This window comes from Ptychodera flava, chromosome 13 (genome assembly GCF_041260155.1).
Source record: "Ptychodera flava strain L36383 chromosome 13, AS_Pfla_20210202, whole genome shotgun sequence".
Lineage (NCBI taxonomy): Eukaryota > Metazoa > Hemichordata > Enteropneusta > Ptychoderidae > Ptychodera > Ptychodera flava.
Window position 1 is genome coordinate 41,984,383 of NC_091940.1, and position 24,896 is coordinate 42,009,278.

Genomic DNA, 24,896 nt, shown 5'->3' on the forward strand with positions numbered 1-24,896 from the left:
GCATTATAAGGAATCATGTTACACTTTCATTGCACTGTTTACACAGATTGCATAATTGCTATAAATAGCACGAGGAATCTTACAGCCAAGCTTTACCATAAAAACCCTATCACTTTGACCACTCTTTTAATTGACCACTCTATTTTTTTCCTCAAAAAGTAATCTTATTTTATCCTTACCAAGTCAACCATAAATGGAAATTAGAACTTTCTGTATCTCTATTTATTTGACCACCCTATCATGACAAACTATTATGAGCAATTTCTTTTAGATAACATAAATGGTGGTTCAGAATATATCAAAGTTGGGATTCAGGAAAGTTGCCTTTACATGTTTTAATCCTCAATTCACGATGAACTGTCAAAAAAGTTGAACTTTCTGATAATTCCAAACTAAAATTATTTTGGCTTTGATGATTTCCTAATTAATTCAATTATTTAAAATTATATTAATTATTTTTTTCTGGGTGAATTGATAGGGTTTATACAGTACAAGAATTACATACAATGTAAGTCAAACTTTGACCAAAAATGACAAAAAAATTCCTTAAAAATACACATTTGCATATTTCATCACAATTTGAACAAATCTAAGTTGGGTTATCCCAAGGGACCTGTATACCAAATAACAAAGCTGTCTGACCAGCGGTTATGAAGAAGAAGATTTTTTACCAAAAAACACCTTTTTTGGCATTAATTTGCCTATTTTCAACAATATCAAAAAATTAAAAAAAATAGTTTCTCAAAATCATATTTTTCATCTACTCAACAAATATCAAATCCGTAAGTACTGCGATTCTAAAGATATTTGAGTGGACGGACGCCTCACAAACGGACATACATACATACATACATACATACATACATACATACATACATACATACATACATACATACATACATACAGACTGACGACGGACGCCGGACGGATACCCATCCCAATAGCTTCTATAGACTATAGTCTATAGTAGCTAATCAGCCACAGAAGGTTTGTCAAAAAGAAAAGGTGGGATAGTGGGAAAAAAAGAATGTACAATGTATCGGATAAAAAAGATAATGTTCCTCATCAATCTTCCAGACAACCCCCTTTTATCAAATGGTACACCCCTGATGTATTTTTGTGTGCAATTAACCATGCAGTGTATTTTACTTTAAGATGTCAATCAAGTTAGGTAAGGATTTGAAAGGAATAGTCAAGTTCACCACAGTTAAATTTCTTAACTTTATCTCTTGTGTCATCATCCTTGTGTAATTGGTTAAGTTTGTAAGTTGCTCCAGATGTGGATGCACCAGCTGTTCTGGAAGAAAACAATGTTTACTTTTCCCTGTAGGGTTTCTGAGTTACCGGTAATGATTGTATGTTGAAATCTCTCCATGTATCTGGTGCATGGGCAAAATGTAAATATTGGTTGCATGTTATGTATTTCAGTCTATGTCAAATATTGTAAATGAAAAATCAAGAACAGTTTGCTGTGTGCTTGTAAAAGATAACATGTTTGTCAATACATATTAAAACTGCCTTGCAGTTTGATTGTCTTAAAAATTATCACAGAAGTAGAAGACGAAAAGAAACTAATCAAATTGCTGTAACATATTCACTCTCAGTGCCTGTATAGGCCTATATTTAACTATTTTATCATTACATTCAGCTTTTTGTTATATCTTTATCACTCTCCATGGGCCAAGGCACACTTGGGGTCAATGTCATCACTCTGTGCCAGTCTGTGAATGTCAGTCTGTCTGTATGTATGTCCATGTTTCATACAATTGTTGGTTTGTTTTGATAACTATATGGGAGCGAACAGTGCTATTGTCACTATTTTTTGTTGATATTGTTGACAGTATTAGCTCTAAAGTGTTAGCTCTAAAAAAGGCTTTTGTGGTAAAAAATCTTCTCCTTCATAAACGTGTTCAGACAGCTTTGATATTTTGTATTCAGGTCCCTTGCGATGACCCAACTTAGATTTGTTCACGTTGCGATGAAATATGCAAATTTGTATTTTTAGGGAAATTTTTGGTCAAAAGTTATTTCATCAAAACCGCTCGTCTGATAGCTTTGATATGTGGTATACAGGTTTGTAGTGATGAACTGAAGTTGATATATCAAAACTATGATGAAATCTGCAATTTTGTAATTTTGGGACAATTTTTGCTACTTTTGATCAAAAAACTTGTCTCTCAAAAACTGCTAATCTGATAGCTTTGATATTTGGTACACGGGTCTATAGAGGTTATCTCATTTATAATGCATCAAAATAATGATGAAATCTGCAATTTTGCTTTTTCGGGCAATTTTTGCCATTTTTATAGGCATAGATGGCAGTTTTCTATGCTGGGTATTGATGAATGTCTGTGTTTATAGGGGGCTCTGTAAGTATGAGCCATACTGAAACAGTTCTCCTGCCATAAGAATACACTGTATTGCCAAAGGATCTCTGCACTCACTATATGGCACACAGTCCATGTAGCCGACAATGAGATGCAAATGATATGCGGTCAAGGTCTCCTCAACTAACTTTCAGCTGGTTCTTCACTTTCTACTATTTTTTTAGTATTTTTAGCTCACATTTGGTTTTACCAATGTGAGTTTATCGTATAAGCTGAAGTTGATGGCGTCGGTATGTATGTGTGTATGTATGTATGTATGTATGTATGTATGTACAGTATGTCCGTCAACATCAAAAACACGCAAACCGCTGCACATTTCAGCTTGGTATTTGGTGTGTGGATGCATCCTGGGCTATAGATGGGATTTTGTTCAAATGAAGTCTGCATTGCCAAAATTATGCAAATGAGCTTACAAAATGTGAAAATGGTCAAGAATTAATATCTCGAGAACCGCTGTTTTGATTGATTTGAAAATTTGTGTGCAAGTACCTTAGGTGAACCTTATACAGTTTTATGAATATTGTGAAGATATCTTTAATTATCGATTTTTGCTGAATTTTTTGGTGATTTTTCTCATTTTCAATAAAAATTCTTCTTCTCTGAAACCGCCAGCCCAATCGCTCTCAAATTTTGGTTGGATCTTTGCGAGGGTGTTACTCTTCTAATTTGTTGAAATTATGACAAAATTTGGAAAATTACTATTTTGGAGCAATTTTGTTATTTTTGGTCAAAAAATCTTAAACAGTATTTTCTTTTTAAACCCCTGGACAGACAGCTTTTATATTTTGTACACAGACGTACAGACATGACAATAGTCAGATATGTGGAAATTGTCCTGAAATATACAAATTTGTATTTTTAAGACAATATTGTCATTTTTGGTCAAGAAAACTTGTTCTCAAAATTACTTGTTTGATAGCTTTGTAATTTGGTATAAAGCTCCGAGGGATGTTATTATATAATTTTCTGCTCAAAGTGTTGGGAAACCCCCAAATTTGTATATTTTAGGTAATTTTCTCAGTTTGTGACCTTAAATGACCTACACCAACCCAGTATATGTTGTGAGACAGTTTCGAAGGCTGTGAACATAATTTTGTCATATTTGGTATCAATTTGTAGGAAAATTTGATCCAGAAAACAAAGCTGAGGTGAATTTTTTCATTGCGGACCAATTTTTGCAACTTTTCTATGTAAGACATACAAGAACTAATGAGAAATTTGGATCCAGGATAATTCCAGATGTTGTAATCACCGCCCACAGTGGAAGGCATTTCACTATCTGTAACTAACTTAAGTGCTGTTTACATTAGAATGATAACACTCATAGCATTAATTAAAAACTCCCCAAGGTTGTAAATACATTTCCTGTAATCTGGCGTTATATAATACCAAGGGATGGAACATTTGATATTCAGGAGGGGGTAGGGTCTATAAGATTGGTGAGGTAGCATTACTTTTTACCAGATCCCTTGTACATTTTTTTACCCACTTCCACCTTTCTTTTTATCAAGCCTTCTCTGTCTATTTTTTGTTGTGGACATTTGCTTATGTATTTAGGATCTGCTTGTCCCATTGCTATAGAAGTTGATATGCATGTTCCTAAAGATGACCTCCAGTCAGACCTTATTTGCTTTTGTCATTCTTGTTTTTCCTGGTTTAACTATTTCTCGAATGGACCAATTCGAACCGAATGTGAGCACACTGTCCTTGACGGTATTTTTTACAAAGGCACAGACTTATTCTACCTGCAACTTAAAACTGATAGTGATTTTGTAGCTCATTCTTTACTATTTTTCATAGTTTTTGGTAGCCGGTAACACACACTTCGTGTTCGTGTCGGCTACATGGACGATCTGCCCACTATATCAGGTATTATGCTATGTACGTCCTTTGTACCATCTATAGTAGCTTTAGGGACATTGGCCCTATGTTAACATTAATAGTTTATTACTATCTAAAATTTCACTTACTCTTCCCATTTGCCACATTAACTGAAGGACTCAGCCGAACTTGGTGAAATTACTGTTACCATTAGCAGAAGTGAATAATATTTCACATTTTTGCATCAGCTTATAGGTGATTTTCATATTTTGTTGAACTTTTGCCACATGGCATTAAGTTGATAAAGGACTTGACCAAAGTGGATAAAACTTGCTAGTTTACAATGATATAACAGTAGTTAAAGACATTTAACATTTTTAGCTCACATTTGTTATACCAATGTGAGGTTATCGTACAAGCTGAAGTCGGTGGCATCTGTATGTATGTATGTATGGCCGTATGTACAGTATGTCCATCAACATCAAAAACACGTGAACCGCTGCACGTTTTAGCTTGGTATTTGGGGTATGTGGATGCATCCTGGGCTATAGATGGGATTTCGTTCAAATGAAGTCTGCATTGCCCACATTATGCAAATGAGCTTACTAAATGTGAAAATGGTCAAAAATTAATAACTCAAGAACCACTGTTTTGATTGCTTTGAAAATTAGAGGGCAAGTACCTTAGGTGGACCTTACACAGTTATATGTATATTGGGAAGATATCTTGAACTTTGTATTTTTAGTCCCCATGGACACCGTCCGGGGGGACTTATAGGTTTGGTCATGTCCGTGCGTGTGTGCGTTCGTCCGTGCGTGCGTGCGTGCGTCCGTCCGTCCGTCCGTTCACGCAGATATCTCAGAGATGCCTGAAGCGATTTCATTCAAACTTGGTACAAGGATTACTTCATATGTCATACAGATGCACGTCGATTTGTTTTGTGATACGATCCAATATGGCTGCCAGGCGGCCATTTTATTACGATTTTTTCATGTACAGAGCCATAACTCAGGCATGTTTCAACTGATTTTATTCAAAGTTGGTACAAGGACATTGACCAGTGTCATAGATATGCACGTCGATTCTTTTTGTGATACGATCCAATATGGCCGCCGTGCGGCCATTTTGTTACGATTTTTTCATGTACAGAGCCATAACTCAGGCATATCTCAACCAATTTCATTCAAAATTGGTACAAGGACATTGACCTACGTCATACATATGCACATCAATTTGTTTTGTGATACGATCCAATATGGCTGCCAGGCGGCCATTTTATTACGATTTTTTCATGTACAGAGCCATAACTCAGGCATGTTTCTACAGATTTTATTCAAAGGTGGTACAAGGATATTGACCAATGTCATAGCTATGCACATCAATTTGTTTTGTGATACGATCCAATATGGCCGCCAGGCGGCCATTTTGTTACGATTGTTTCATGTACAGAGCCATAACTCAGGCATATCTCAACCAATTTCATTCAAAATTGGTACAAGGACATTGACCTATGTCATACATATGCACGTCAATTTGTTTTGTGATACGATCCAATATGGCCGCCAGGCGGCCATTTTATTACTATTTTTTTCATGTACAGAGCCATAATTCAGGCATGTTTCTACAGATTTTATTCAAAGTTGGTACAAGGACATTGACCAATGTCATAGCTATACACATCAATTTGTTTTGTGATACGATCCAATATGGCCGCCAGGCGGCCATTTTGTTACGATTTTTTCATGTACAGAGCCATAACTCAGGCATATCTCAACCAATTTCATTCAAAATTGGTACAAGGACATTGACCTATGTCATACATATGCACATTGATTTGTTTTGTGATACGATCCAATATGGCCGCCAGCAGGTGGCCATTTTATTACGATTTTTTCATGTACAGAGTCATAACTCAGGCATGTTTCTACAGATTATATTCAAAGTTGGTACAAGGACATTGACCAATGTCATAGCTATACACATCAATTTGTTTTGTGATACGATCCAATATGGCCGCCATGCGGCCATTTTGTTACGATTTTTTCATGTGCAGAGCCATAACTCAGGCATATCTCAACCAATTTTATTCAAACTTGGTACAAGGACATTGACCTATGTCATACATATGCACATTGATTTGTTTTGTGATTCGATCCAATATGGCCACCATGTGGCCATTTTATTACGATTTTTTCATCTCCTGAACTACAACTCAGACATGTATCAAGCGAATTTATTCAAAAGTACTTTTATCACAGACCTAATGAAGAGGACTCTATCCTCTCTGAGGACCTGTAATCAAAGCACCCATTAACAAGTGGGGACTGTGTCATCAACGATGACTTGTTGCAGAAGTTTTTGGTGATTTTTCTCATTTTAAGTAAAAATTATTCTACTCTGAAACCGCCAGCCCAATTGCTGTCAAATTTGGGTTGGATATTTCCAAGGGTGTTACTCTTCTAATTTGTTTAAATTATGACAAAATTGGGAAAATTACTATTTTGGGGCAACTTTTGTCATTTTTGGTCAAAAAATCTTGAAAAGTATTTTCTTTTTAAAGCCCCTGGACAGACAACTTTTATATTTGGTACACAGATGTCCAGAGATGACAATAGTTAGATATGTGGAAATTGTCCTGAAATATACAAATTTGTATTTTTAAGACAATTTTGTCATTTTTGGTCAAGAAAACTTTTTCTCAAAATTACTTGTCTGATAGCTTTTTAATTTGGTATAAAAGTCCCGAGGGATGTTATTAGATAAATTTTCTGCTCAAAGTGTTGGGAAACCCCCAAATTTATATGTTTTAGGTAATTTTCTCAGTTTGTGACCTTAAATGACCTACACCAACCCAGGATATGTTGTGAGACAGTTTTGAAGGCTGTGAACAAAATTTTGTAATATTTGGTATCAATTTGTAGGAAAATTTGATCCAGAAAACAAAGCTGAGGTGTATTTTTTCATTGCGAACAATTTTTGCAACATTTCCATGTAAGACACACAAGAACTGTTGAGAAATTTGCATCCAGGATAATTCCAGATGTCATAATCACCCCCCACAGTGGAAGGCATTTCACTATCTGTAACTAACTTAAGTGCTGTTTACATTTAAATGATAGCACTCACAGCATTAATTAAAAAATCCCCAAGTTGTCATTTCCTGCCATCTGGCCTTATGTAATACCAAGGGGTGGAACATTTGATATTCAGGAGGGGACAGGGTCTAGAAGATCAATGAGGTAGCATAAATTTACTTTTTACCAGATCCCTTGCACATCTTTCCCCCCACTCCCACCTTTTCTTTTTATCAAGCCTTCTCTGGCTATTTTTTGTTGTTGACATTTGCTTATGTATTTAGGATCTGCTTGTCCCATTGCTATAGAAGTTGATATGCATGTTCCTAAAGATGACCTCCAGTACCTAAGTTGGAGACCTTATTTGCTTTTGTCATTCTTGTTTTTCTGGTTTAAATATTTCTTGAATGGACCAATTCAAACCGAATATGAGCACATAGTGTCCTTGACAGTATTTTTTATGTTACCTATTCAGTAATTTACATATTTGCTGAACTGTTCCAATTGTTGATTTTAACTAGAAGGTTGACCAAAGTTGATCAAACTGAATACCAAACCACTATTCTGAGATATGGAGATTATTAACAACCAGGACAACATTATACTCAACATAGTGTTGCAAATGTTCAAGTATAGATTGCTGGCATATGTGTCTTTGATGGAGCTGTAATATCATATTTCACTTGTAGATAATGCACATTGAATATATATATATATATATATATATATATATATATATATATATATATATATATATATATATATATATATATATATATGAGAATAGTTTTCAATTTCATCGAATTTAATTTTTTTTATTATATATGCTGGTATCCTTTCAATCAATAATCAATAACATATGCTTCTTATTTTTTTTGAATGTACAGGTGAAAATATCTCCAGTGACAAATTATGACTGGGAATTGAAGTACTATACTGGTAACTTAGTGGCCATCAATAACACATATGTAGCTTATGCACTGAAAGGTAATATTTTAACTGATCTTTTAACTAGTGAGCAAATAGCAGCACTATTTTATTACCAAATACAACAATTTTCAGACCATATCTCACACATTTTAGATGTCTTTGTTTGTCATAAATTTTACTACCTTTACCCCAAATCATATATCTGCAGGTCGTGATAGCTACGTTGTAAGGGTAATCAACTTCAAGACATCAGATCGTGTACTTTTGAAGGGTTTTAGTGGTGTTGTGATAGATCTTGCCTTTGGTCATCTCAATTCTAACACACTGGCTTGCATTGATGAACAAGGCAACTTGTTTGTTTGGGATTTAGCAGAGCAAGATAGCAAGATAATGTATCCTTTCAATGAAATACATTTTTTCTGTGTTTGTGTGTGCATGCATTTCAGTGTGGTCCTCTTTTGTACTACCGGTATGTTGTGTTCACACTTATTCACATTGATCTCTTTGAACCAGACATAATATGTTAATTATCCAATAACATTGAACACTGTGAGCAACAAGATCTACTACAATATTGTTAAATGTTTATGCAGCTTTGCATGAACTAGTTTGTTAACGTTCCAGTTTGCAAACAAACTGACAGAAATAGTCATTGATGACATGAATGTGCATCTTGAAAGCATTCCTTTTCTGTGTGATATTTTGTTTTTCATCGGCATTTTTGTGCACTATGAAATTATAGAAAGTTTGTCAAATATTCTTAATTTACGTTGAAAACAAACTGGACATGAAGATTACAAAGTTTCACTGAAGTAGCATTCTTATTTGTCCTAAAAACCAATAATCTCTTTCTTTAGTATTGTGTTTTTCCTTAATGCTGTCAGTTATAATGTTAGAGTCATTGTAAAAAGACCACCAAATACACCATACAGTGAACATCATCGTGTCATATGGTGTCCATATATCCCTGAAGATTTGAGTGATACAGGTTCAAGTAACACATCCAATGCAGATGATGATGTTAGATTGCTGGCCATAACTCATGATCAAAAGGTAATTCACTCCGTTTCACAGCCTCTTTTCCTAAAGACTTGCTCAGAACTGCTGATTTGCAGTGAAGCAAAATGTAGATTTTAGATACAGACAAATCTGTTTCCACTTGATTTTAATTGTTTCAAACATGATTCCATAAAATGCAACAGAAAAGTGTCCAATATGAGCTTCCATTCATAGACGATCGACCAGCATTGATGAAATCCATTGTTTTAATCTTTGTCACTGTGAGAACAACTACAAGAATACCATCGTTTGGTTTCCTGGAAATCGATCTGGTTGAAACAGAAAGTCAAGATATTTTGTGCCTATGTTGACAAAAGCAATTAAATTGGAAGAATGTAATTAACAACATATTTCCCAAATTGTTTTGTAGCTTCGTATTCCTTATAGGCTCCCGCTCATAGCAAATTCAGATAAGATAATGTGGTATACCATGGTAAGTTTTAGTATTTTCACATAATGTGGTATACCATGGTGAGTCTGCACATAATGTGGTGTAAAATGGTAAGTTCTTGTATTTGTACATGCATCAACTCTGAACACAAAGCAACACAGTGTCACTGATAATGTTTTATGTTGTCTTTCCTCGCTTTCCAAGGCTGAAGTGTGGGATCTCGATGTAGTAGCTGGAAACCATGGCGACACTCCAGTATCGATAAGTGAAGTCAAAGAAGGAGTAATCACCATAGATGGACATGACAAGGTAGTTTATTTCAATATGAAACTATAGATGGACATGGCAAGGTAGTTCATTTCAATATGAAACTATAGATGGACATGACAAGGTAGTTCATTTCAATATGAAACTATAGATGGACATGACAAGGTAGTTCATTTCAATATAACTAAAATACAGTACAGTAACTACAATAGCCGTAATCCATTTATTACAGGCCAAAGGCTGTACCTAATCATTTTCAATCATGCAGTATTGATTCATCTAGGCCATAGGTCTGTGGAATTCCCATAACATTGCCATGTAATGATCATATACACTTAGCAGGTGCCAAGTGAAATCAGGCAGCAATATGAGAAGAACATTTTATTAAGTCGTGATAGAAAATGGCAATTTGGTAGATTCCTGAGATTAGTAACATTTTATTAGATGCCCTTCCAACGGACTGTTTTACCCTAGATTGAAACAAAGTGTTGAATAAGTTTAAAGTATACTTTTTAATAGTTTATAAGGTAAATATGATTAGCCATAATTAACATCAGGAAACCTTTTACAGGTGCAGTTGTGATCTCAAATGGTAGCTCCACAGTTCTCTTACTTTTTGAGCTCAAATGGTAACTGGTTTGTTCTCGGAATGTTTTCACTACAAAATTCTAGCAGTCAAGCTAAATGAAGAATTTTCATGGAAAATGTAGATTTCAAAAACCACATTTATGCCAAGTGCCCTTTCCTCTGTAATTGTGGAAAGGAATATCCCTTACAGTTATCAAGATCGCATGAATACTAATACGTTTTACATCTGGTTACACAGCCTATCAGCCAAGCTGCCTTGTCCCCTGATGGCGCTGTTCTTGCTACTGCCAGTCTAGATGGCTCAGTTAAATTTTGGCAGGTGTACCTGGAAAGTAGTGACCCACCACGACGACTTCATCAGTGGACCCCCCATGGAGGCAGACCTGTGTCATGTCTTCTCTTCTGTGACAACCATAAATTTCAAGATCCAAAGTGAGTAAAATTTAATATTAATACTATAGTGATGAAAGTATACACATACATACATACCTAGTCACCTGGCAAAGATATCGCATTCAAAACCGCTCAGCCAAAGGCCCCACTGTAAGAGTTTGATATCCAAGCTAAGTTGTTACAAATTTTCTGACTGTGACCCCTCCACATAGGCTGTAGAGTACAAATTTTCTGACTGTGACCCCTCCACATAGGCTGTAGAGTACAAATTTTCTGACTGTGACCCCTCCACATAGGCTGTAGAGTACAAATTTTCTGACTGTGACCCCTCCACATAGGCTGTAGAGTACAAATTTTCTGACTGTGACCCCTGACCCCTCCACATAGGCTGTAGAGTACATGAATTTTCTGACTGTGTGACCCCTCCACATAGGCTGTAGAGTACAAATTTTCTGACTGTGTGACCCCTCCACATAGGCTGTGAGTACAAATTTTCTGACTGTGACCCCTCCACATAGGCTGTAGAGTACAAATTTTCTGACTGTGTGACCCCTCCACATAGGCTGTAGAGTACAAATTTTCTGACTGTGTGACCCCTCCACATAGGCTGTAGAGTACAAATTTTCTGACTGTGACCCCTCCACATAGGCTGTAGAGTACAAATTTTCTGACTGTGACCCCTCCACATAGGCTGTAGAGTACAAATTTTCTGACTGTGTGACCCCTCCACATAGGCTGTAGAGTACAAATTTTCTGACTGTGACCCCTCCACATAGGCTGTAGAGTACAAATTTTCTGACTGTGACCCCTCCACATAGGCTGTAGAGTACAAATTTTCTGACTGTGACCCCTCCACATAGGCTGTAGAGTACAAATTTTCTGACTGTGACCCCTCCACATAGGCTGTGGAGTACAAATTTTCTGACTGTGACCCCTCCACATAGGCTGTGGAGTACAAATTTTCTGACTGTGACCCCTCCACATAGGCTGTGGAGTACAAATTTTCTGACTGTGACCCCTCCACATAGGCTGTAGAGTACAAATTTTCTGACTGTGACCCCTCCACATAGGCTGTGGAGTACAAATTTTCTGACTGTGACCCCTCCACATAGGCTGTGGAGTACAAATTTTCTGACTGTGACCCCTCCACATAGGCTGTGGAGTACAAATTTTCTGACTGTGACCCCTCCACATAGGCTGTGGAGTACAAATTTTCTGACTGTGACCCCTCCACATAGGCTGTAGAGTACAAATTTTCTGACTGTGACCCCTCCACATAGACTGTAGAGTACAAATTTTCTGACTGTGACCCCTCCACATAGGCTGTAGAGTACAAATTTTCTGACTGTGACCCCTCCACATAGGCTGTGGAGTACAAATTTTCTGACTGTGACCCCTCCACATAGGCTGTAGAGTACAAATTTTCTGACTGTGACCCCTCCACATAGACTGTAGAGTACAAATTTTCTGACTGTGACCCCTCCACATAGGTGTAGAGTACAAATTTTCTGACTGTGACCCCTCCACATAGGCTGTGGAGTACAAATTTTCTGACTGTGACCCCTCCACATAGGCTGTGGAGTACAAATTTTCTGACTGTGACCCCTCCACATAGGCTGTAGAGTACAAATTTTCTGACTGTGACCCCTCCACATAGGCTGTAGAGTACAAATTTTCTGACTGTGACCCCTCCACATAGGCTGTGGAGTTCATGAAGCACTTGCACTCACATATCACACACAAACTTTAACAGAGCAATGAATACATTGCTTACTTGGGCAAAAGATTGTATGTGCAGGTAGCTGTAATTGACACCTCCTTTATGTGTCTGTATTCCCACCATACCATAACTCTCTCAATGGTTGCTCATTCTTTGACAGAATTCAACTAAATATTAGCAAAGCTTGTTTCATTGGTTATTTTCAGAAATCAAGAAGTAAATTATTTTCGACAACACAGTATTGCTGCAAATCATGCAAGAAACTCAGTCAAATAAAATATATCATTGTTGTACTGGCAAGTTTAACTGTGGAAGAATTTATTTCAGGTTTTCCTGCTACCCGTCCCTGGCTTCACCAGTCCACATGGCTTCAGTGGATAAGATAATCTGACCAATTTTTCTAATCATTCAAATAATGTCTTTTGTATCATAGTTTACCATTTTGGAGGTTCTTATTGACTGGTGCAGACTTCAACCGAGAAATCAAAGTATGGTGCACAGTTTCTTGGACCTGTCTACAGACATTACAATTTTTAAGTCCAAGTCATTTACTACCAGATCCATGTATGAAGGCTGTACTGGATCTGTCAGCTGGATATCTGGTTATGTCAGATATCAAACGAAAGGTAAGGAGGTTCATGAAAACTCATAAAATGATTTGTTTCAAGTGAAGATTTCATTTAATAATAGAAGTACAGCTACACAGACAGCGTATTTGCCAAAGTCGTTTACCCTTTGTGAGTGTCGGTTCCCAGACCTTGTGACTGTGTCAGTTGCCAACCCTATGACTGTGTCAGCTTTCAGACCCTCTCACAGTTCCTCAACTGAGTGTGTCCCTTCCAGCCCTAAGATTATATCAGATCCCCCAATCTTTTTAAGGAAATCATCAGTTCAAATGTAACCGCCCCAACAAGTCCGATGTGAGTGTGCACCCATTTTGTCAACATGGTCTTTACCGCACAGTACAATAAATTACCCACAATTCTCTTTGATTTGTACCCATGAAGGTTACTTTTCTAAAAACTTTTTCAGTTCTGCATGTAAGCACTAGTGTGCAGCATCAGAATAATTGATAAATAATATCTAGTAAAAGTACGTTTAGATATTTCAGTGAAAGTTTCAAAATAACCACTAAACAACCATAAAAGTCACATTCTGTAGGTACTACAAATGCCTTGCTTTTTAGGCAGCAAGTTATGACGAACTGAAGAGGTCATTCTCTGAGAAAACTTAGCATGCAAATTTCTTTTGTCACTTCCATTGCAAAAAATCAATATCCTTTTGTTTCATAAAACAGGTGCAACTAGTCTCCCTACTTTCCATCACATTATTCTGTATGGCTGAGGACACAATCTCTGGCAAATTTCACAAAAATGCTATCTCCTCTCTCAATTATGCATAATTTTCCAAATTATTTAAAATGAGAATTGAGAAGAATGGTGTGCATAAAAGTACGTTTTCAAAATTTTGATAAATAGTCTGTGAATTTGTCTACACATGGGAGACATGGTAGACTTCACTCAGGTATCGCCGAGGATACAAATCGCAATGAATTATGGGAAATCTACAGTACTGTGTACCGTTCAATGTGACACGTTTATTGATCTATTGCACTGTCTGTTGTCAATGAATCGCTTGTATGTGCATAGGTAGGTACATTTTGTGTGGATGTGTTTAAACCTACCGGAGTTTCTCAATGTTGTTGAACTTACATGTAGGCGTGTTCTCGTTTGACAATTTCAATAAATCTTACACTGAATGCAAATGAGCTCTGTATCAACTGCTTTCTATGAAATACTGGTAGGTGTAATACAAGCTTGGCCCCCGCCCATCGCCCATGATTTTCAGATGTACAATAAATCATGTCTGTCAATGTACGCAATCCAAAAAACAATAGCCTGGTCTAATCTGGACAAATGTCCCTGATTTTCAGGGACATGCAATGAGTAGAAAGACATGGTGGTAAGACCAAGGAAACAGCGCCCTCTGGTGTAGACTCCATGACCCATGAATAAATTCAGTAGAGTATGCACTATTAGATAGGTACAAGAGTTGACAAATTCATGTCATTAAAAACAAGTGAGACACCCTTATGACAGTGTTTTTTCAAGGCCTGGTCATAGTGTCGTCGCATAATATGAATATATCATACCAATTGAATTTGTGTCCTTCAGACCATTCTGTGGTATTTTGTACATAGCAGGTCATGAGGCATTGAGTAAAATATGTGGAAGCAAAACACACATAATATCACAGCTTGACAAATACAGTGTACCCGTAGTACATACTTCAGTTTCCCCTTTCTCCCAGTGCTACCTTCAGTCTTTGCAGAAGTAAAACTTGAGCAGTGCAATGTTTTTGGGAATTGTGATATCTTACGTTTGTATGGATTTTTCACAGGTGCTGTATGTTCTTGAAGTTTTCCAAGATGTAGAGAAAGGATATGCACACATCTCATCCATCTCAGAATTTTTGCTTACTTTGCCCATGTTGAGTTTTGCAGTCTTGGATGCAGGCCGAAAGAAATTTAAGCATTTATCAGATGATGTAGATGAAGATGCTGACCCAGATGTTGATGAAGATGACACAGGTCAGGGGTCAATTTGATCAAAATTGAATGTAGAGATGATGACGTTTCCACCTTGCCTGTTCTTTGCTGTTATCATTAATTGATAGTCTCCTCACTGCATCTAACCAACTGCCATGGCAAATCCCGTTCAAATAAAATGCGTTGGCCAGAACACCCGACTAGTCGGAAGGAGTTTTGTAATCCAACAAACTATTTTTACTGTTAGACCACAAAGTTATTGATAAGAACAGCAGTTTGATAGTGCTCACTCTTATGTTTCAATGATGAGGTGTCTGACAAAGTCAACAAACAATATCAAAGTCAGATTTACACAAGATTTGCTTTCACTTTGTCCGTGTACAGTCAAAATATTTCAACATAAACTGCTCGGTTATCTCACATCACACTCACACAAATCTGGTTTGAAAATTCTTATATTTATTTAATTTTCCAGTCCTGGCAAGTTGGTTATGTTGGTGAAGTGTAGCATTTTAAGGAATATATTATTGTTTTGGGAGGACCTCTGCCTGAATAAACACCTGTAGCTAGTGAAATTGCTCATTTTATGTCAACACAAAAAATACAAGTCATACTGAAAGTTAAGAATTTTAATAAAGAGAATGGTGGTGAAGAAAATAAAGTAAGGCATCCATTGATGCATGAGAACAGACAGCCAACACTAGTTTTAAACACACACAGTCTTTGCATGAGAACAGACAGCCAACACTAGTTTTAAACACACACAGCTTTGCATGAGAACAGACAGCCAACACTAGTTAGCTACTATAGACTATAGTCTATAGAAGCTATTGGGATGGGTATCCGTCCGGCGTCCGTCGTCAGTCTGTATGTATGTATGTATGTATGTATGTCCGTTTGTGAGGCGTCCGTCCACTCAAATATCTTGAGAACTGCAGTACTTACTGATTTGATATTTGTTGTGTGGATGAAAAATATGATTTTGAGAAACAATTTTTTTTAATTTTTTGATATCGGTGAAAATAGGCAAATTAATGCCAAAAAAGGCGTTTTTGGTAAAAAATCTTCTTCTTCATAACCGCTGGTCAGACAGCTTTGTTATTTGGTATACAGGTCCCTAGGGACAACCCAACGTAGATTTGTTCAAATTGTGATGAAATATGCAAATGTGTATTTTTAAGGAATTTTTTTTGTCATTTTTGGTCAAAGTTTGACTTACATTGTATGTAATTCTTGTACTGTATAAACCCTATCAATTCACCCAGAAAAAAATAATTAATATGATTTTAAATAATTGAATTAATTAGGAAATCATCAAAGCCAAAATAATTTTAGTGTGGAATTATCAGAAAGTTCAACTTTTTTTGACAGTTCATAGTGAATTGAGGATTAAAACATATAAAGGCAACTTTCCTGAATCCCAACTTTGATATATTCTGAACCACCATTTATGTTATCTAAAAGAAATTGCGCATAATAGTTTGTCATGATAGGGTGGTCAAATAAATAGAGATACAGAAAGTTCTAATTTCCATTTATGGTTGACTTGGTAAGGATAAAATAAGATTACTTTTTGAGGAAAAAAAATAGAGTGGTCAATTAAAAGAGTGGTCAAAGTGATAGGGTTTTTATGGTAAAGCTGGGCTGTAAGATTCCTCATGTGCTATTTATAGCAATTATGCAATCTGTGTAAACAGTGCAATGAAAGTGTAACATGATTCCATATAATGCTTTTGATGACCTTGAACTTGTTCAGTTTCAAAAATTTGTCTCTTCAGTGTGCTTTCTCTGAGTACGTACAGTCTCAACTTATTCAACAGAACTTACAATGTTATTTGGTATACAGGTCCCTAGGGATAACCCAACTTAGATTTGTTAAAATTGTGATGAAATATGCAAATCTGTATTTTTACGGAATTTTTTTTTTCCATTTTTGGTCAGGCCATCCTGAAATGAGCTATCAAAGATATCCACCTTCTTCATCAATACATGAGTCACAAAAGGTTATTCTCTACATAACACAGCAGAGCTCTGTCAACTGTTGAGTCGCTTGTTTTTTCAAAACCGCTGGTCAGACAGCTTTAATATTTGGTTTACAGGTCCCTAGGATAGGATGACCTTAGTGAGATAATTTCATACAGTCAGGAAATACTTAATTTTGTATCCATGTCTGTAGTAGCTTCAGGGACTTTGGCCCTATGTTTTTAAACACACACAGTCTTTGCATGAGAACAGAAAGCCAACACTAGTTTTAAACATACACAGTCTTTGCAAAATATTATTCAAATGATTTAATGCATTTTGAACTGAATCAACCGTTGGAAGGATTTTCATGCTGCAAATTTTAAAATGCACTCTGGTCGATGTTTTCATGCTGCACTGATTAGTGTCATTGAGGTCAAAGAGTTTTTACAACTTCAGTGCTGGATCAATTTTTGTTGAAAACTTGACTTATACACTGTACTACATACAGACAAACCCTCTCCCTCTTTCTCTCTCTACAATATTCCTACTTGACCAATATTCAAGTGATGGATAGGAAGATTTACTCATTGAGTTGGTCACTGGACAATAACCCCATTCTTTTCATGTTTCAGTGACCTTTAACTTTTGTTTTTAAACAAAATTAGACATTTAATTGTATCCCTCATTCATGTTTCCGATGGATTTTATGTGGACATTTGTTATATCTTCTGTTTAGGCAATGTCTTTGTGCAATAACAGACAGTAAAGTGGCAACTGCTGTACTACCTACTGTTTAATCAAGTGACAATTGACTTTGCCTGATATTCTTTGTGTGCATGTGTGTATGTTAGGCTGTATCGTTAGCTTTAAACGACTTATTTCCTACAAGTACTAGATTACAAATACGGCGTTATTTCTTCATTCAAGTGTTGATCATTTCCAATGAATTGACATTCTCTACAGCTGATGTGAGCAGATCTGGAGAGAAAGATGAATTAGCAAGCAGTACTAATCAAATTGGCGTTGTCATCAAAATGTACTGTGTGCATACCAAGTAAGTCTGTTTTTCAGATCGTATCTTCATCTGACTGAGTCTGTCTGTCTGTCTGTCTGTCTCTCTCTCTCTCTCTCTCTCTCTCTCTCTCTCTCTCTCTCTCTCTCTCTCTGTCTCTCTCTCTCTCTCTCTCTCTCTCTCTCTCTCTCTCTCTCTTGAAAATTTTATTGAAAACTTTTGCATATGTTGAATCAGGTCATGATAAATGAATAGTCTTACAAATTACCGAGTTCCATTCCTATGCAGGGCTTTGCAGGAACTTCAAGTCCGTTTCAAGCCTCAGTCTTCTGTCATGTCTCTTCAAGAACAAATTGCTGCATCTATCAGTACAATATCACAGGACGAGATTGGTATGTTTTCCATCTAATGTTGCCCTTTTGGTAGTCAGTTATTTGTCAACATTGATTCTCTTATCAAAAGCAATTCTATTTAGCAATTCAGAGCCCTGTGAAAGCAACTGACACTTAAAATTGTGATATACATTTGTTCATGTGCTCACAGTCCCTCTATCCGCCGGTCTTGAAACGTGGCTGGTTGCTTTGTGACACTCCATGATATGAACAAACACACGATTCACACCTTAAACAAAGGACACTGACAATGTTCAACTGGCCGTTATATCGATGTCACTACCCCACGATCCTATGACAGCCACAATGTGATCGTTCAAAAACATGACGTTTGTGGGTTGTTATTTTCAGAATATCACAAAACATTACAACTTGTTCCCTTTAGAAACACTAAACAATTTATTTTTTCATTAAATGGGTAACGTTGCCCCTCTAGATAAAGCTTGAAAGGGACCACACATTATGGTTGCATTATGATCACTATCGAAAAACAAAATGGCCACGCACTGTTCGCAAGTGTCATGGACTATTGCCCAAAATCAAGAAGACAGGCAAAATCAGCTGAATATTAACATCGACAGCTGAGTAGTTCATTACCAAACTTGTTATTGTGTTGACATGATAGCATTTTGTAAAAGGTATTTACTGTGCCTGAGCGCGAGAGTGGTATCGAGAGTTCGCCATATTGACGCGCCGCTACATGGGAAAATATGCGAATAAAATCTACGTGCATTTCTCAGCAGTTGTCGTTCCTATTCTGCTCAGTTAACAGACATAATTTCACAGAATATTACACAGGAAACATATTTAGATTATATTTGGAGGCACTGACTACTAGCATTGCAAGAGAAAGGGACGACAAATTTTCCGGTGTGTTTCCAGCTGTGCCTGAGCGAGCGTACGTATCGAGAGTTCGCCATATTGACGCTGAATGGGAAAATATGCGACCACACAACTAAAATCTACATGCATTTCTGCAGTTGTCTTTCCTGTTCTGTTCAGTTAACATACATGATTTCACAGAATATTACACAGAAAACATAATTAGATCATATTTGGAGACACTGACTACTAGCATTGCAAGAGAAAGGGACCACAAATTTTCCGGTGTGATTCCAGCCGTTGCTTGTGCTATGTACGTCAACACACTCGCAGCGGTCAACCCCAGAAATTATCGCACACTATCATCACTTACGATGGGATAAGGATCACGAAAAACACACACCGGTTTCAGGATATGATAATTTCTGTGTTCATGTCGTAGATCGACGCAGAGAACACTTAATAGAGCCAAAAACAGCAAAAATTCGAGAAAAGCGTACACACAATCGGGGACTGTGGCATGCAGGACAAACCCAAGCTACGCATTATCACGTGACTGGCCCTCGTATCGTGGTTCGGCTGTGCGGTCTAGGTGATTGACACCTTTTACAATAGACGTTTCCAGACCGGTGGATAGAGGGACTGTGATGTGCTTATACAATGTACACTTGCCAAATCACAATTTGCAACTGAACTAGAGTACGGCAAGGATGTAGTCAGTAGATAAGGTCAATGTTATGATTCTACATGTCACAGTACTGTGCACTGCACCTCTTGTTGATGTGCAGCTTACAACTTTGTTCAAACTTATGTATAAATGTATCACTCCATAGACCAAAGCAAATGTATTGACTACAAAAATATGTTCACCTTGTTGATTGTATGCCCAAACATACCATCATCTTCAGTCCAGATACCATTGGCCTAAATTTAGTAGGAACTCGACACTTGTGTGAAAATGTGTAAAAAAATTATTATGAGAGTAAGTTGATATCAGCACTGAAGGCCAATCGTTTCAGAACTACTACCTGTTTCGTGTAGTTTGTTTCTTTTTATTATTTTCTCATGGACATACTAAGCATACATAAAGGTCTGTCTTATGTGTCTTCTGGTCTGATGAGCAAAGGATTTTAATACTGAAAAGGCACAGAAAACACTATCACTCATCAAAAAAATCTCGTAGGATTCTTTACAAGATACATCTATAGGATTCCTAAAAGACTTGGAGATAAAATGAGTTCAGAATCATCTCAATTTGTGTGATGACTTGACTAGGAAAGAGTTACTACATGGTTGTTTTGTTTCTGCTCAGTGATGAAATGGCATATGTTGGCATGTTTTTGCCAAGTTTTGATAAAACTAAATATGCATAATCTTGTGATTAAGGCACCCCATGTTTCTCCTTCAGCTTTTGAGAGAATTTACAAGGAAAAGTACAAACCGTTGTTCCATTTCTTCGCACTAGGTCTAAGGGATCCACTGTCAGATCTTGATCAGTCTACAGATGTTGAAGGCTCTCAATCTGATTTACATTTGGCTGATAATCGAATGGAAGAGGAAGATGACAATGATCAAGCCCCGACGCCAACACCAGGAACTTCCATGACTAGTTCATTTACTTCAGAATCTGCAAGATCACCACACCACCAACCAGTGCTGCTACCTCCAGGTGCATTCACCAGCACTACGCCAAAACAGTCACCTCAGCAGATATTGAGAGAAAGCCAGTCTTCCACCAGCAGTTTGACCGCTGTGTCTGGTATCAACAGCTCTATAGATGATATGCTTTCTACAGAAGAGTCACATAACATCTCAGAAAGTACAGTGACCCTGACACCATCCACCCATAGAATGCATGAACTCAGTGATGTAGCAACACCAAGCAGTTTACCCCTCCCTCCAATTACCCCAAGTGAAGCAAGCACCTCACATTCTCAAGAGATTGACATTGATATTCTTGAAAAGTCAGCTCTAGAAGGAGAACATGAAGAACAAATGGCAATGCCACAGATGGAAACCACAACAGAGTTTAATACAGATCCACATCAGGCGGAAAAACGTGACTCAAGCTCCAGCATTGAATTAGTTGGTAACAGCACACCCAGGGAAGACATATCTCCAGAGATTGAAATTGTCCCAGAGCCAGGGGATGATGACACACAGACATTGACTGAGGATGTACAACACTCATCATTAGAAGATCAAGGAAACAACACGATCATTGACAAAGCAGTGAAAATTGAACAGGACAGTAGTGTTACCGCAAGTAATAACCTTGTCAGTCAAGAAACAAAGGCTGGAGGAAGTGGTTATCAAGAGACTTTGTCAGAAAGGTAATTCAGTTGACAATGTTTTTGGTGCCCGTTAGTAACATGTAGATATGCACTGTCAAATGAAATCTTTTAGTATTGTCTGTGTTCATGTATCACACACGTAAACAAATTTCTGTCTCATCTATGACTTGTTGGGTTTCTACCCTGTCATCCGTGACTGTGTGGCAACCTCATCTTGACTGGTTTGCTATCTGATCTATGACTGGTTTGCTATCTGATCTATGACAGGTTTGCTATCTGATCTATGACTGGTTTGCTATCTGATCTATGACTGGTTTACTATCTGATCTATGACTGGTTTACTATCTGATCTATGATTGGTTTGCTATCTGATCTATGACTGGTTTGCTATCTGATCTAAGACTGGTTTTCTATTTGATCTATGATTGGTTTGCTATCTGATCTATGACTGGTTTATTATCTGATCTATGATTGGTTTGCTATCTGATCTACGACTGGTTTGCTCTGGTTTGCTATCTGATCTATGACTGGTTTGCTATCTGATCTACAACTGGTTTGCTCTGGTTTGCTATCTGATCTATGACTGGTTTGCTATCTGATCTATGACTGGTTTGCTATCTAATCTATGACTGGTTTACTATCTGATCTATGACTGGTTTGCTATCTGATCTATGACTGGTTTGCTATCTGATCTATGACTGGTTTACTATCTGATCTATGACTGGTTTACTATCTGATCTATGACTGGTTTGCTATCTGATCTATGACTGGTTTGCTATCTGATCTATGACTGGTTTACTATCTGATCTATGATTGGTTTGCTATCTGATCTATGACTGGTTTGCTATCTGATCTAAGACTGGTTTACTATTTGATCTATGACTGGTTTGCTATCTGATCTATGACTGGTTTGCTATCTGATCTATTACTGGTTTGCTATCTGATCTATGACTGGTTTGCTATCTGATCTATGATTGGTTTGCTATCTGATCTATGACTGGTTTGCTATCTGATGTAAGACTGGTTTGCTATTTGATCTATGATTGGTTTGCTATCTGATCTATTACTGGTTTGCTATCTGATCTATGACTGGTTTGCTATCTGATCCATGACTGGTTTGCTATCTGATCTATGACTGGTTTATTATCTGATCTATGATTGGTTTGCTATCTGATCTATGACTGGTTTGCTATCTGATCTATGACTGGTTTGCTATCTGATCTATGACTGGTTTGCTATCTGATCTATGACTGGTTTGCTATCTGATCTATGATTGGTTTGCTATCTGATCTATGACTGGTTTGCTATCTGATCTATGACTGGTTTGCTATCTGATCTATGACTGGTTTGCTATCTGATCTATGACTGGTTTGCTATCTGATCTACGACTGGTTTGCTCTGGTTTGCTATCTGATCTATGACTGGTTTGCTGTCTGATCTGTGACTGGATTTCTCACCTGTGTCTTTAGGCAATCTAATCAATTTCTAGTTTGTTTTCTCATCTTTGATACAAGATCAGCTATTACAATACTGTTACTGATAACTTTTGCATACACATCTTTTTACACTGATTTAAGTTATTTTCATATCTACCTGTCAGTTGTCATTCTAATATTTTTCCGCAAGAATGCTGATTTTAGAAATCTTGCGATTACGCCTGGAAATCCATTGATGTAATGTATTAAAGTATCTAATCAATTCAATTCTTGATCTTAAAATTTGATCTTATAAGTTGCATATCATGTAAACACTGGTTGGTAAAATCCATCTTTCATAATCATTGTATTATACCTGTATTGTCTTAAGGTAGAATGCGCCTCAGGGACAGATATTCAGACTCTCAAATTTCTACAACTCCTTTCTGTACCACTTATGGGGACTAATTTTAAACCTCTTGGCAAAAGAAAATTTTAGCCGTCTTAGATTTTCATAAATCCAAAATTTTTTTCTTTCCTGTATGAACCTTTTACACGCCAAAGTCAATTTTTGTCACCTATATCAAAATATACACCAGTCAATTTTTTCCTAATTTTTGCTAAAATGTTGAAAAAATATCTGAAGCCGATAAAATGTGATGTTCATTTGGTCCAAAGTTGTCAAAAAAATTGCTGAACATTTCACAAAATTGGTAAAATTTTGCACTATAATTTTGATGCGAAAACCTTCAGCACTCAAAGGGTTAACACAAGGATGGCGGCCATCTTGAATTTCAAATATTGCAAAATTTTGGATAATTTGTTTCGCTAGTTCGAATCTTTGCATAGTGATCCCCGATTTTTATTATTGATTTGGTAAGATAATGAAAGTTTCACTCTGGAAATTTTGAGCAAAAGTTTAAGCTTTTCGCTTTCAAGGTGATACTATCTTAATATTGTATCACATAGTGATGTACTTAATTTTGCATCCCTAAGACATGTCTTCCATTTGCAACTAATCTGATACCGGTAAACAAATTTTCATATGTTCATCACCGAAATATCCTGGACAGACCAATTTTAACAGAAACATGATATCTGATTCTATTGCAGCTCTGAGGCAAGGGTAACACCAGTTCATCTTCAGGATCAAGATGATAAGGGAAGTGCTGGTCAAGCAAGCAGTATATCAAATCAGCCAGACATTGAAGTTTCCCAGCCTGTTATTGACACACAACAGCTCCTACAAAAAGTTATGGCAGAACAAGAACCTAAAAGTGAACCCAGGTATGTTGTGGTAACTTAGGTCAAGTCAATGCTAATGTATATCATATTCAAAGATACATACTATTTTAGATCATATAGAAACAAAATGTAAGATACCATCTTTTGAAGTTTACTTACGATCAAAACAACAATGTCCTTGCATGATGGTGTTTCTTTTCATTTTGTTTGACAAAATAAAAGTGTTTGAAACAAGATATGTTGGAAAACAGTGCATTCATTTAGTTGACTAAACCATGGATGTGAGAACACAATGACACTACACCCACTTTCATGCTTGTACTTCCATGTTTAAACTAAAAGCCTTTACAAAACTAATTTTCTTGTCTTGAAATCACACCTAGTGACCATGAGTCTGCAGAAGTGGCATCAATATCTTCAAGTTCAAGTGTTCCTGGTAAAGACAAAATTCACAAGAAAGAAATGAGAAGAGAAAGAAGAGCCAGAGGATCACCAAGACCAAAGAAGATTATGGAAGATGAAAGAGCTGCCGAGGTAGATTAGTTTAAATAATGGTGAACTTTGATTTCATTC

At 36.8% G+C, this 24,896-nt stretch overlaps 1 protein-coding gene across 2 annotated transcripts in view; it reads left to right on the forward strand.

Moving 5' to 3' along the window:
* LOC139148497 (enhancer of mRNA-decapping protein 4-like) overlaps positions 1 to 24,896 on the forward strand; it is a 68,391-nt gene that overhangs the window by 23,087 nt on the left and 20,408 nt on the right. For both annotated transcript variants that reach the window (XM_070719974.1, XM_070719975.1), the window contains exons 5-16: positions 8,170 to 8,269; positions 8,421 to 8,604; positions 9,097 to 9,265; positions 9,867 to 9,971; positions 10,756 to 10,949; positions 13,064 to 13,256; positions 15,031 to 15,220; positions 18,107 to 18,197; positions 18,444 to 18,547; positions 20,835 to 21,702; positions 24,192 to 24,365; positions 24,707 to 24,857. In XM_070719974.1, the coding sequence (XP_070576075.1) occupies positions 8,170 to 8,269; positions 8,421 to 8,604; positions 9,097 to 9,265; positions 9,867 to 9,971; positions 10,756 to 10,949; positions 13,064 to 13,256; positions 15,031 to 15,220; positions 18,107 to 18,197; positions 18,444 to 18,547; positions 20,835 to 21,702; positions 24,192 to 24,365; positions 24,707 to 24,857 (2,523 nt within the window). The remainder of the gene's footprint in view (positions 1 to 8,169; positions 8,270 to 8,420; positions 8,605 to 9,096; positions 9,266 to 9,866; positions 9,972 to 10,755; positions 10,950 to 13,063; positions 13,257 to 15,030; positions 15,221 to 18,106; positions 18,198 to 18,443; positions 18,548 to 20,834; positions 21,703 to 24,191; positions 24,366 to 24,706; positions 24,858 to 24,896) is intronic.